The sequence below is a fragment of the Sarcophilus harrisii genome, chromosome 1, assembly GCF_902635505.1.
Source record: "Sarcophilus harrisii chromosome 1, mSarHar1.11, whole genome shotgun sequence".
Taxonomy (NCBI): Eukaryota; Metazoa; Chordata; class Mammalia; order Dasyuromorphia; family Dasyuridae; genus Sarcophilus; species Sarcophilus harrisii.
The window spans coordinates 11377930-11391220 of NC_045426.1; the positions used below are offsets into that span (position 1 = coordinate 11377930).

General features: G+C 43.8%; 1 protein-coding gene across 1 annotated transcript in view; it reads right to left on the bottom strand.

Moving 5' to 3' along the window:
• ERC2 (ELKS/RAB6-interacting/CAST family member 2) overlaps positions 1-13291 on the bottom strand; it is a 981774-nt gene that overhangs the window by 192872 nt on the left and 775611 nt on the right. Inside the window, 1 exon segment of the mRNA XM_031952165.1 lies at positions 10238-10303. Within this exon segment, the coding sequence (XP_031808025.1) occupies positions 10277-10303 (27 nt within the window). The 3' untranslated portion in view covers positions 10238-10276.

The following is a 13291-nucleotide window of genomic DNA, read 5'->3' on the forward strand; positions in this document are numbered from 1 at the left end:
CTGTTTCCACTCTACACTCGCAACCTCTTGTTGGGTCCATTCGTATTATATCTCTGACCTTGCTGGTGTTACTAACACCTCACAAATTAGTGTCATCTGCAGCTTTCCATCCCGTGCTGCTCCTTCCCTCTTACAGATCATTAATTAAGAGGTTAAGCAATACCAGGCCTAATGCTCCACTGGACAGCAAACGACAGAGGAGTAAAGAAGGCAAGTTTTCCAACCTCCACCCCAAGCCTGGCGTGAGAAAGATGATTCGTGATGAGATAGTTCTCCGCTGGACGCTTCCCTTTCCTTTTGCTGGCCAGGTGCTCGTTCATCATCACACTCTGTTTATCACTTCCCAACCAGCTTTCCGTCCACGAGAACCCAGCCAAGCCCTTGGAATTAGACGGGAAGGCAACATTTCATGAGCTCTAGGATGGACCCATCCAGACAAGTTCAAACATGATCCACAGATTGGACTTGCTCCTTCAACTCTTAGCATTTCTGCTGAAAAACTGATGGACCCTTTTTAGCTTTTGATTTTTCTCCAATGTCTTTGTTCAAAAAGAATTGTCTTTTATATATAAGGCACAATGTGCTGGGATTCTGGTGACATAAGAAAAGGAAACACCGACCATTGCAGACCAAGATTGTCTCTGTAAGTTGACTTGGGCATTTCCCCCTGGGTCATATAGCCAATAGTCAACTGATTTTGCTTCTTTTTTTAAGTCAACTGGATTTGAATCCAAGTTTTGTTTTTTTTTTCTCCTGATTATAAGATTTTCTCTTACTTCTGAGTATCACAGATATAAAAACAAAACAAAGCAAAAAACAAAATGTCAAGGACCTTCCATTCAACTGCTCAAAAACTAGAGTTCTTCTGAACCAGATCATTCTTTCCTATCTCATCACCCTATGACAGCCACTGTTCTCCTATTGCTCTTCTTTTCACATCCACAATATCATCCTTTCCTTCAAAGGAATAAAAACTCATGCTCACTCTCACATCCTTAAATTTCAGAAAAGGCAGAATTGGGGAGATTCCGTATTCTAGGAAGGAAATAATTCTTAACATTAAAAATGCTAAAACATGTTCTAAAAGATTGCCGGCGTTATAAGGTCTGGAAAGAGAATGTGGCTTGATTGCTATGGGTGTGGTCATGAAGAATAACCTGTTTTCCCTTAAAAATTTCCTGTTTTCAATTCTTGTATGTTTTAATTTAGTAACTTTAAGAAAATGGTTCTGTTTTTGGAGTTGTAGGGTACCCCAATAACCCGAGCAATGGTTACCCATGCTCAGCTCCCCATTCCTCATGTGCTCCCACCTAGTCACCTCCAGAAAATGCTTTCACCTTTAGAGCTGCGTTGGGTACCCCAATAACCCATCTGATGATGGGATGAGCACTGAGGCTCAGCATCATTCGCTTATTTAGTGGGCAGTCTTTGACAGTTGTTATTGATGAAAAATGAGAGTTTGGGGCATCTGAACCAGGCTTTGAACAAAAGGATTTCCAAACACAAAGGGGGAGAATCCATATTGGGCATGGAAAACACTCTGAGGAAAGTCACAGAAGGAGAAGAGACCACGATGAGGAAAGGGATGGGGAGAAGGCCAGTTTTTCTGGTCCATAAGACACACAAACCAAGCTTTTGTTTTGAGGTTTAATCTATGATTTCATTGATGTTGGGAACACTTTCTACCATTGCAGATGGACCCAGTCTTGGAGTTGCTGGGATAATGAAAGGTGCAGGAAGGCTTGAAGGAAGCTACCCCTGTTTCTGAGCCTTGCCCCTATATCCTTCCCACTATACGGCTATTTCTTAGCCTTAAATGTGATTTATTTCTATAGGAACAAATGAAGTTGTGAATGATTATAAAAACATTTACTAAGGGTTTATTATATACAAAGCACTAAACCATGTGTTAGGAAAATTATTTTCAAAAAGGCAGTTTCCATCCTCAAGGAGATTATGATCTAATAGATTAAGGCGACTCACATCAGAGCACGGTGTTCAAGAAGGAAAGGGAAGTCACAAGGATGGTCGCTGGAGACACAGGACAATTTACTCCCATGCCCTGTTTTTATAAATAAGGGTTGGATTCGATCTCCTCTAAGGGCAACAAACTTTAAATCTCTCTGTTGAATTGACTTCACTTTGGCCAAGCACCGGCCATTGTTGGGGCCAGTTCTGACCTCTATAAAATGAGGACAAGCTGTAATATAATTCTGCCTCTAGCTCTGGAAATGGGAATTAAGTTGACACACACACACTCTTTCTCTTTTTGCTGAGGCAATTGGGTTTAAGTGACTTGCCCAGGGTCACACAGCCAGGAAGTGTTAAGTGTCTGAGATCAGATTTGAATTCAGGTCCCCCTGACTCCAGAACTGGTGCTCTATCCACTGCACTAACTAGCTGCCCCAACTCTTTCATTCTTGGAAGGACGCACTGTCCAAGGTCACACACCAAGTAAGTGCCTGAAGCTGGATTTGAACTCGGGTTTCCCTGATTACAGACCTGGTGGCCACCAGCACCACACTGTACTTTCTCACTGCCCAGAAATCTAGACCTACTGTCCCTGGTCAGCCCTCACCTATGCTTCCCCTCCCTGCGGTAACCAGTGGTACTGAACCCAAGGAGAGACGTTTTCCTGATGCTAAGGTCTGGGCCGCGGCTATTGTTCGGGAACATGGTACAAGACGGGACCTTGGCGGGTCTCCAGGGTCCCTGAAGGAGAAGGAACTGGTCAAAGGCAGCGAGAGAAGGATGAAACATCTGTATGATCCAGGTACAGACCCTGAAATCCTGCCTAGACAGGCCCAGCAGAGTTTGGGTACTGGGAGAGATCCCAACTATCTTTGTGTTCACTTGTTTGATAAGTGATTTATTTATTCATCCCTATGGTCGTTTATTCATTCAAATAAATGTTCATCCATCCATTCCTTCATCCATTAGCAGAACAGCATTCAATCAGGGGGAAGGGAATCCCATGGAGAAGCGGGGTCTTCTCCTAAAGCACCTGTTCTGCCCTAGGGCCTCAGCCGGGGTCAGGGCCAAAGGAGAATGAGATACAGGAGTTCCCGAGTCCAAGGTCAGCCCCCGACCTCTGGGCCGAGCCATGAATGAGGAATGCTTCTTCTCAACAGAGGGACACTGGGAGCTGGCGGGGGGCCAAAGGGCCCAGGACTTCCTAACTGGCCTGTGCTGCTGACCGGAATTCTCAGGAAAGGAGGAAGTCCCACCCAGCCCATCCCCCTTCCTCCCACTGCACGGGATTTTTCTGTCAGGCTGTTTTTCTGGGCCCTCCCCCACTTCCTAGCAGTCATGTTACTATGGGACATTGCTCCTCGGACAGTCAGCTTGTCTTTTCTGGATCCTAAATCAAGAGTTGGGAGGGACTGTGGTCACGCGAGTCTAACCCCTCATTGACAATCAAGGAAGATTCTCTGGGAGACTTCTCTGGGATTATATAGTTATTAAAGGGCTGAGCCACGATTTGAATCCTGGTCCTCCCAATCCTGCCCTTTCCTCTGCCCGCAGCAGCCTCTGGCCTTCCGGATCCCATCAGTGATCCCCAGAAGCTGTGCCCGCAAGCCCCTCGACTACAAACCCTCACGGCCACGTTTGGCCCGTGTTGTTTCCTGACCACTCTGGGGAGGCAAAGCAGGGGAAAGGGGGGCGTCCTTCCTGCTCAGTCCAGAATCACCAGATGCCCCGGGAGAAAGCTCAGCAGCTGGTCAGCGGGAGGGCGGCCTCTTGGGCTTCTCAGATATACTAAGTTGGGAGGACTTTTGAACCCAGAACCTCGGCACTGTAAGTGATCTCAGAACTGAGAGAAAGAGAACTCATCCTAGAACTTGAATGAATTGCAGAAATGGAAGGGATCTAAGAACACAGAATAAGGAACCACAATGGTTAATTAACCCTTTACAGAAAGAAAACTGGAAGAAAGTGCCTGAGAAAGGTGGCAAATCCCACCGAGGCCAGTCTCCTAGAACTGGCCCTGACCCTCTGGCTGGAGCCACATCCTAGTTTTTGTGCCGGGAGTGGTGAGAGGGTCTGGGCTGAGCCCCGTTTGGTCTGAAATTTCTCTTCATGAAGCTGGATCACTCTCTGCCTTGGTTATATGCCCCCAAGCTCCCTCCTGGGAGGGCGGCCCAGAGGGCAGATATTTTTGGCTCAGTGAGAGCTGGGAAGACTCAAGACTGAAACAGCGTTCCTTCCTTCCTTCCTTCTTTCCGAGGACCTTCTCCAGCCCTTGGGACTGTGTCCTTCGGTGTCCAAACGCTCTGTCCAGGGCCCTCAGGCCTGGGGGTTTCCCCAGGTGCTCCTGCTGTAACAGGGACCACCTGCCTGTGCCATCCAAACGTAAGGTCTCACTTCGAACCCAGTGATTCCATGAACATCAAGGCCCCGAGCCAAAGCAGGCTCCTGCCCACAGCTGGATTTTTATGAATCAGGTCCTAAAAATTTGTATATGTTTCTAGTTTAAAAAGCCTGACTTCTCTCTAGTAGTTCACGGCATAAAAACAGTCTGGTGTCGTGTCTGCTCCATCGCCAGCATTCCCGGGGAGCACCGAGCAGGGCCCCAACACCCGGGACCCTGAGCCTCCGGGCTCCTTCCTTCCAGCACCTTTTTCTGTGGGATTGTTTTCCCCCATTAAAATACAAGGTCCTCAAGGCCTTATTTCCTTATTGTGGGTCGCAGACAAATGGTCTGGATCACAAGTCACTTAAAAATGATGTCTGTCTCTCTCCTCTCCCTCTCTCCATCACTCTCTTTCTATTCTTTCCTTTCTTTTTCTCTCTCTTCTTCTCTCTTTCTCTCTTTCTGTCACTGTCTCTGTGTCTCTCCCCATCTCTCCCTCACTGTCTCTCTTCCTCTCTATCTCTGTCTCTCCCAGTCTTTCTCTCGGTACATATGTGTATATATGTGTGTTTCTCTGTCTCTCCTTATCTCTCACGGTCTTTCTTTCTTCTCTGTCTCCATGTTTCTTGTCTCTCTGTGTCTCTGTCTACTTGTCTTACTATGTGCCTCTCTCTCTCTCCCCCGCCCCTTCCTTCCTCCCTCTCCTTCCTGTCTTTTTCTCTTTCCCTTCCCTCTTCCTCTTCTCTTCAGTTCTTTTTTCCTCTTTCCCTATCTCTTTCTTTGTCCTTCTGCCTCTCCCTCTCTCTCCCTCTTTGTTTCTCAATTTTCTCCCTTTCTTCTCCCCTTCTCTTCCCCTCTTCCCTTTATGTGTCTACAAATAAACATGTTATCATGTATATATATTGATAAACTGATTTAAGAGTCTGTGTGAGAGATAAGCCCACTTTATGGAGTGTTTGTGAGAGAAACTGTAGCCACGTGTGAGATGGTCATTGTTTTCTGTGCGAACATCTGAACACAGGAGAAATAGCTTGGATATGGGGTATCTGCCTATACTCCAAGAGCCAATGTGTATGTGTGAGAGAATTGGGGGGTGGTGGTGAATACAGGAGGTTTGGGAGGGTCTCTAAGATCAGAAATGGATGATGATTTCAATAAGGGAATGAGTTTGCGCTTGTGAAAGAACATTGACTGTGGAAGACAACGTGTGTGTATACAATTGTGTGGGAGAATGAGTATATACAATATATAAGCATGGAAAAGTGCTGGAGTGTTTGTGAGCACATAGGAAACTGTATATGTGAATATTAGACAAGTCCACGATCAGGGATTCTCAAGCTAATTGGAAAACCAAGAGCCTTTCTTCCCCCTTTCCCCCCATATTTTCATCCTTTTTACACAGAGAGTACAAATCCAGAAGTGTGTAATTCCATCATTGAGACAGAAATCAAACTTGAGTTGGCTTAGACTCTTTAAGGAGTGAAAGGTGGCCAGGAGGAGGGTGGAGTACATTGGTGGAGGTGGAGAATCACGTTAATTCCATTTGGTTGCCATTTTCCTAAATGATTATTCGAGTGAGGGCTTTCTGATGCTATTATATGCACATTAATGATGCCCAATAAAATAAGCCCATCTTATAATTTTTCTTTTATAAGGACTATAAATCCAACATCCCAAGACAGTTTAAGTTTAACGTGCTATCATTATCTTCCCTTCACTGTAAAATTACTGTATCCTGAAGGTCTCACAGATCATAATATTCCTCCAAGATGAGACGGCTGCTGCAGATCATATGTCCTTGTAGTATCTTGTGATTTAAATACTGAAAGATAGAGGAGTTTAAAAAGCCTTAGGATATCTGAGAAAACACTTTTAAAAGCATCATAAATGAAGATAAGTTGTTTTCTCAGAAACCTGTAAAGTTTATTAGAGCATATAAAATGGGTTTGCATCCTGAAGAATAGCCATTAGGGATCTGTTTGGGAGGTAGACGTCATACCACAAGCATTAAGGGATTTCATCAGCACGGGTGCTCCCTTCACTGACGCAAATCACGGCCCCTCCGTGCCTCGGTTCACAGTCTCTGAGAGTTGCTGTAACCAAAACACAAAAACTCAACCAAATCCCAAACAAAACGACCCATGTCCTTGAAGATAAGCCCATCCAAACTTGGCTCAGATGTTCCTTGAATAAGATACATTTAGGCTATCCTTCTTCTCATATTCCATGTTCCTCTAGTCCTGAGCACAAATAACATTTAAGAGCCAACAGTCTCCTGGTCTCTCCCTGCCTTTGCCTCCATTCTCACCACATGGGCCATATTCACCCCCAACATCATCAGGGAAGCCTGAGGCAGTCTGGGAGGCTACATTTGCCAATAAAAAAACAAAATGTTTCTTAGTCATTCTTTTAAAGACTCACATGTAGGGGCAGCTAAGGTGCAGTGGAAGAACACCAGTCTTGAAATCAGGAGGACCTGAGTTCAAATCTAGCTTCAGACACTTAACACTTCCTAGCTGTGTGACCCTGGGCAAGTCACTTAACCCCAATTGTCTCAGAAAAAAAGAAAAAAAAAAGACTTGCACTTTGATGGTGATTATAAAGGTATCTGTCTTCTCCTGACATAGCATCCTAGAGGTTGCTGCATTCCTGGCTCTGCCACTTGCTTCCTGTGTGACTTTGGAAAAATCACTAAATTCTTCTGAGTCTCAGTTATCATCACTTGTAAATGAATGCTGGATGATCTCTGAGACCCTTTCCATCACTCATCCTATGGGACTCTGGGACTCCTTTTGTCGCCTGCAGTTTGGACTTCAGTCTCCTTGTCTGTAAAATAAAGGAGTTGGACCTAATAGCCTTTGACATCTAAATGTTTCTAACTCTAAATATACTATCCTTTGCCAGAATCAAGGTTATTTCAGATCCTCACCTGGGATAATATGTATAAGATGACCTTAAGGTGCAATAGAAACAGATATTATTATTAGCATCATTATTAAATGTTAAAATATTTAAAAATTTAAAATCAAATATTAGCAAAGTCAGTAAATCTGTGATATTTTGAGGGGAAACGCACATAACCCCAAACCATGATGATGAGAGCAGAAAGAAGGTTCTCGTGGGGACACTGCAGAAGCCAATCCAGACTTTTTTCCATCAAAAATTCCAATCCTTTTTTTTTTAGCCCTTATTTGTTTAAATGTCCCCATCTACATTTTGACATGTTTGACATATTCATCATTTTATAAGATATGAAACATTTCCTTCTCCTTTAACACCGCTCTCCCTTGATTTGAACCTATTTGCTTTTCTGTGTAATTCTCTAGAAATCTTTAATCAATCACTTTCTTCTTAGGAAGTACAGAATGTATCAGAGAAAGTCATTTTTGTGTGGACCAGTCTTGTCTGGCCTTCTGCCAGGACATGGGGGACCATTCTCTCCTTTCATTAACTAGGAAAGCAAGAGCATAGAAGGTTCTGGTTCCCCATAAAGACATGAAAGTCTACTGGTGGCAAATGAGTCTAAAAGTAGGAACATACCGATCGCATGGAATGGGGTCCCCTGCCTGGAAAATAAATAGCAATGCCGCATACCCTCCACCCCCAAGACTAGAGAAAGGAATCTGACACCTTGGTGGGAGGTGGGATTTGTTGTAGGTCAAGTTGAAAGTGTGAAACCTACACAGGAAGCTGTCTCCTAAAACCATCCATCACCACTGGTTGAGTAAAATAAGGCAATTCCTGATTATGACCCACCTGAAGCCTTGGAGCCAAACTTTCCCTGATAGTCCCGCTGAAAAGAATATTATAAGAATTGTCTTCCCTTGTCACAGAGAAGGTAGAAACAGGGAAGGGCAGGAGCACTTCAATTTATTTGCTTTCCAGAGAATCCTAACCTCAGTGATTCTCACAAATCTTTATAGCTTTGTTTGCTCAGGGGCCAAATTGGACATTAGAGGTCATGAGAATCATTGCGTGTAAAGTCTCATAAAAGCTGTGTGATGCACTAGAGCACAAAAACAGATTGAGTCCATTCACCAAGACATAAAACATTACCAAGTAGATTCATTGGGATATAAAAATTGGCCGGGTCAATTCAGTAGGGCATGGAAATTGACCAAGTAGATTCACTAGGATGCAAAAATTCGCCAGATTCACTAGGAAATTGCACAAACAGATTCATCAGGGCACAAAATATTGACCAAATAGATCCATTAGAAAACAAAAATTCACCAGGTAAATTCACTAGGAAATTGACCAAAGATATTTACCAGGGCACAAAAAATTGACCAAGTAGATTCACTAGAACACAAAAATACAACGGGTAGATTCACTAGGAAATTGATCAAATAGATTCATCAGGGCACAAGAAATTGACCAAGTAGATGCCCCAGGGCACAGAAATTCACCAGTAAATTCACTAGAAAACTGAGCAAATAGATTCATTGAGGCACAAAATATTGGCCAAGTAGATTCATTAGGAAACCAAAATTCACAGGTGAATTCACTAGGAAATTGACCAAAGACATTTACCAGATCACAAAAAATTGACCAAGTAGATTCACTAGGACACAAAAATTCACCAGGTAGATTCACTAGGAAATTGACCAAATGGAGTCATCAGGGCACAAGAAATTGACCAAAGACATTTACCAGAGCGCAAAAAATTGACCAAGTAGATTCACTAAGACACAAAAATTCACCAGGTAGATTCACTAGGAAATTGACCAAATGGATTCATCAGGGCCCAAGAAATTGACCAAGTAGATGCACTAGGGCACAGAAATTCACCAGGAAATTCACTAGGAAATTGACCAAACAGCTTCGTCAGGGCACAAGAAATTGACCGAGTAGATTCACGAGGGCACAGAAATCAGCAAAGTTCATTGTACCTTACAAAGAGCTTCAGGAACATCAATCAGCTCAATGGCATTTTCCATGTCACTGTATGCATTTCAAGGAGGATGCAGCTTCGTATCATTTAAGTTAAACAGATGATGGTTTCAGAGGGAACTGAAATCCCCAACAGCCAGGGTTGTTAAAGCTTAAATATGCAATTTAGAAAGGTAAGGGGATCTCATGCTCCACCATTCCGCTTTAAAGCAGCCAGTTGCAAAGTTCTCAGTGCTGAAAAAGGTAAATGGAACGATACCCCTTTGAAGGGCCAAGGCAGTTGAAACATATATACTGTGTGTCATTGACAATTAATGCCAGACTTCTTCCAGAAACAAACTCAAAAGCCACCATTCTGATACTATCAATGAAAGAACTCCCTGGTGTTCCCATTCTGCTTCCCCGAATATACCCATATCCCTTTCCACTCCCCCGCCCCTCAAGATTCCTCCTTTCTCCCCTGAGGATTCTCTTACATAGTTGTCCCAGGACTAACTACTGGCAGGTCAAAATTTCAGCCTCATGCAGACACACAGAAATGCTTAGGATTGACCCATTCCCTGCCAAAACACATAAAGCCACAAGCAAGTTTGCAAGACCACTCTTAACGGCACCGGCATGCCAGGGACAGGGCTTCTCTTTTGGATTATTTAATTTGGGAAAAGTTGGACAGCGTCCAGCTCTGCTTAGGGTCATTCCTCACACGAGGATGGGAATCCCAGAAGGTAGCTTAAGGCCAGCAGAATCACAATGGGAACGGGGCAGGTCTCCACTCTCACAGAGGAAGAACTGTAATATTCATCAATATTTGGGGTTTGGCAAGGGGACGGGCTTGGGATGGTCAGGGGATGGGCACATTCTGAGCTCACGGTAGACATTGGCAAACACTTGTCACAGCCACAGACACCAATGAACACAGCTAGACACTCACACAACAATAACACCAGAATGCAATTTTCGAAAAAAGTTAAATAAAAGATGGTTTCTCACCCCTTAAAACAAAACTGGAACTTTGGTTTATAGGATCGGTTATGCCCAAATACCCTCCTCATCATCCTGTGGGCCAGAGATTAGGAGGTGCACAGGCAGGAGGTATGCATTGGAATGAAAGAAGAAAAGATTAGTTACATCTCGGTGCATTTCAAAGGCAAACGTATTTTGGCTTTTTTTTTTTTTTAAGGACAGAGAAAATTGTAGTAACTGAAGCACCCCATCACCAACTCTGCCAAATGAGCCAAAAGTTTGTGTCTATGGCAACCCCGAAGGAAAACAGAGGGTTGCCCGTTCCAACTCTGGGTCAAAATGAATTAGGATATTATAACTAGTCTGCATTAACAGATGTGTATGAGGGGGATGCATGTATTTTGAATATGTTGCAAGAGGAGATTAAACTTTTTTTAATCAGCAAAGGAGCAATCATAATAAACAAATATCACTCAGTTCTTTCAGGCTAAAAAGTAACAAGAAAAATCTAAAGATTGAAAACCGCCATCTTCTGATCTTGAATTCCCTTGTCAGCCCCTGCCTGTCCCTCACACGTGTATGACAAGGCCCTCCTTAAATCCTGGGGGCTCTCAGAGCACTTCTCGTTGTTTCAATTTAGCAAAGCCCCCCTGTTCTCCAGGGCTCCCCGATAAAGGGCAGCACAGGCTGAAATGTCTGTCAGCTTCTGAAGGCTCACCCAAACCGGCAGATTGTGAGACTAAAGCTCCCACTTGCTGGAAAGTTGTAGAATGTGGCGAAAGGTTGAATTAAATGTTTTGGTTAAAAGAGGGGTGACCTTTTTGTCTCCATCCCTGTTGACCAAAAAGCTCTTTAAGACATCTCAGCCCTCCGTGATGCCATAGTATTGAAGACTCTCTTTGGTGAGAAAAGTTCCAGTGTCTCAGACATTAAAGAGCTAGAAGGGACCTAAGAGGTCATAAAGTCCAACCTCTCTAGTTACAGATGAGCAGACTGAGGCCCAGAGAATTTAAATCACTTTCCTGGGGCCACACAGTATTTGAGGCAGCTTTCAAACCCAGAACTTGATTCCAAAGTTCCCATCCTTATAACTATAAGACTTTTCTTCTTGTTATTTTAGGGGCTTGATTCTCTGGGTCCATCTGGTACATACTACCTGTGGAGGCTTGGAAAAGCTATGGAACCACTCTGGGATTCTGTTTGCTCCATTAAAAGAGGCAGCCGGGGGTATATTATATGAGTACTGGATGTGGAGTCAGAAAGACCTGGCATGAAAATTTGCTGCACATACTTACCGGCTGTGTGGTCCCAGTCAAGTCACTTTTAAACTCTCTCAGGCTCAGTTTCCTCATCTGTAAAATGGGGCTAATAATAGCATCTGCTCACTGTGCAGTTCGTTCTGAGGACCAAATGAGGTAACATATGTAACATGCTTTCCAACATTAAAGCGTCTTATAAGTGTTGGCCGGTAGTATTGAGAGGAGGAAGCCGTATCCAGTATCCTGGAAGATACTTCCCAGATCTAAGATCTGGGCAATCTGTGGTCCTATAACCAATCAAATGATGATCAGGTGGCCTTTGAGAGCTCTAAATCAAAGATCTATGACTGCAGATGCAAAGGTGAGGGATGTGAGACTGAAATGGAGCTCGGAACAAACCTTGCAGGGACATAGGGAGAAGAAGGCATGTCTTCTCGGAGCTTGCCCACTGGCCTTAAAAATTAGGTGGTACATATTGAACCTATATTGGATTACTTGCTGTCTAGGGAAAGGATTGGGGGCAGGGGAGAGATAAAAACTCAGAACACAAGGTTCTGTGAGGGTGAATGTGGAAAACTATCTTTGCATATATTTGGAAAATGAAAAAGTTATTATTTAAAAAAATATTAGGTGGTGCAGTCCAGGATGGGAGGGATGGGGCGAGGAGAGAAAAGAAAATCTAGAACACAACGTCCTGCTTACTGGGTCCTGGTAAGTTGACATTTTGCCATCATACTGAGGCCAAATGGAAACATGCCACTTGTTGACTGTCTGAACTCTATTCATAGACTTAATAGTTGGTTTGTTTGTTTGTTTTGTTGTTGGAAAGATCTTGGGAAGGCTTTAGCAGACACTGTGAGACAGTAGATGAGCAGGGAGTCAGTGGGGATGTAAGTTTGAGTCTCCCCTCGGACATTTGGATTCATCAGGTGAGCCTCCCTAGGCCTCAGTTTCCTCATCAGTAAAATGAGACAATGCCTGTTGTCCCTATGTCAAGGGGTGGTTGTGGAATAAAACAGGCAAGGGTCCTGGTCGAACTCATAGCTCTGCACCAAGGTTGGTATCGGTCATCACTGACCTTCCTTGGCAAAGAGACGCTTTACAAGGTTCTTCTGAAACTCAACAACTTGACATTTTAGGGAAGACCCTTTGGGACAGACTCTCAAACAAGGGGCGATAATTTTGTCAGACAGTACAAGGTCTTTCCCCAGGGTTGGAAAAATAAGTCTAGATGTCTGAGGGAGCCTTGGACCTGGCTTACATCTTGCTCCTGACACCAGCTCAGTGACCCTTGGGCAAGTAAGTAAAACTGTTTGAGCCTCAGTTTCTTCATTTGTCAAATGATATCCATAGAAAATCTAACTCTAAGGAAAGAATTGACCCATAAAATTGTCATGGGGTTCAAATGAGATAACATTTATGAAACACTTAGCAAATCTGAAAGCTCCTATCAAAGGTCAGTCCTAAGAATTATTTCTCTGGTGATAATGGTTTGTCATTTCCCCCCCAAGATTTTGAGGAAACCCACATAAATGAGAAGTCCCTCTTTGTTTTGCCAAAAAGGCCCGGACAGTTCTGGTATACAGATTAGTAAGGAGTAACGAAGGAGCTGTGGTGAACTGGAAGGAGGAAAAGTCTTGGAGACAGCCACAGAGATTATATCCTGCTTCTGGTGTATTAACTGTTTGGTACCCAGATTACAGACATCACTAAGCCTCAGGTTCTTCATCTACAAAACAGGCACACTCATGGCTTGAATTCAACAGATGTATCAATCCCCCCTTACCCAGAATGCTAAGAGCACAGGTTCTGGTGGGACACA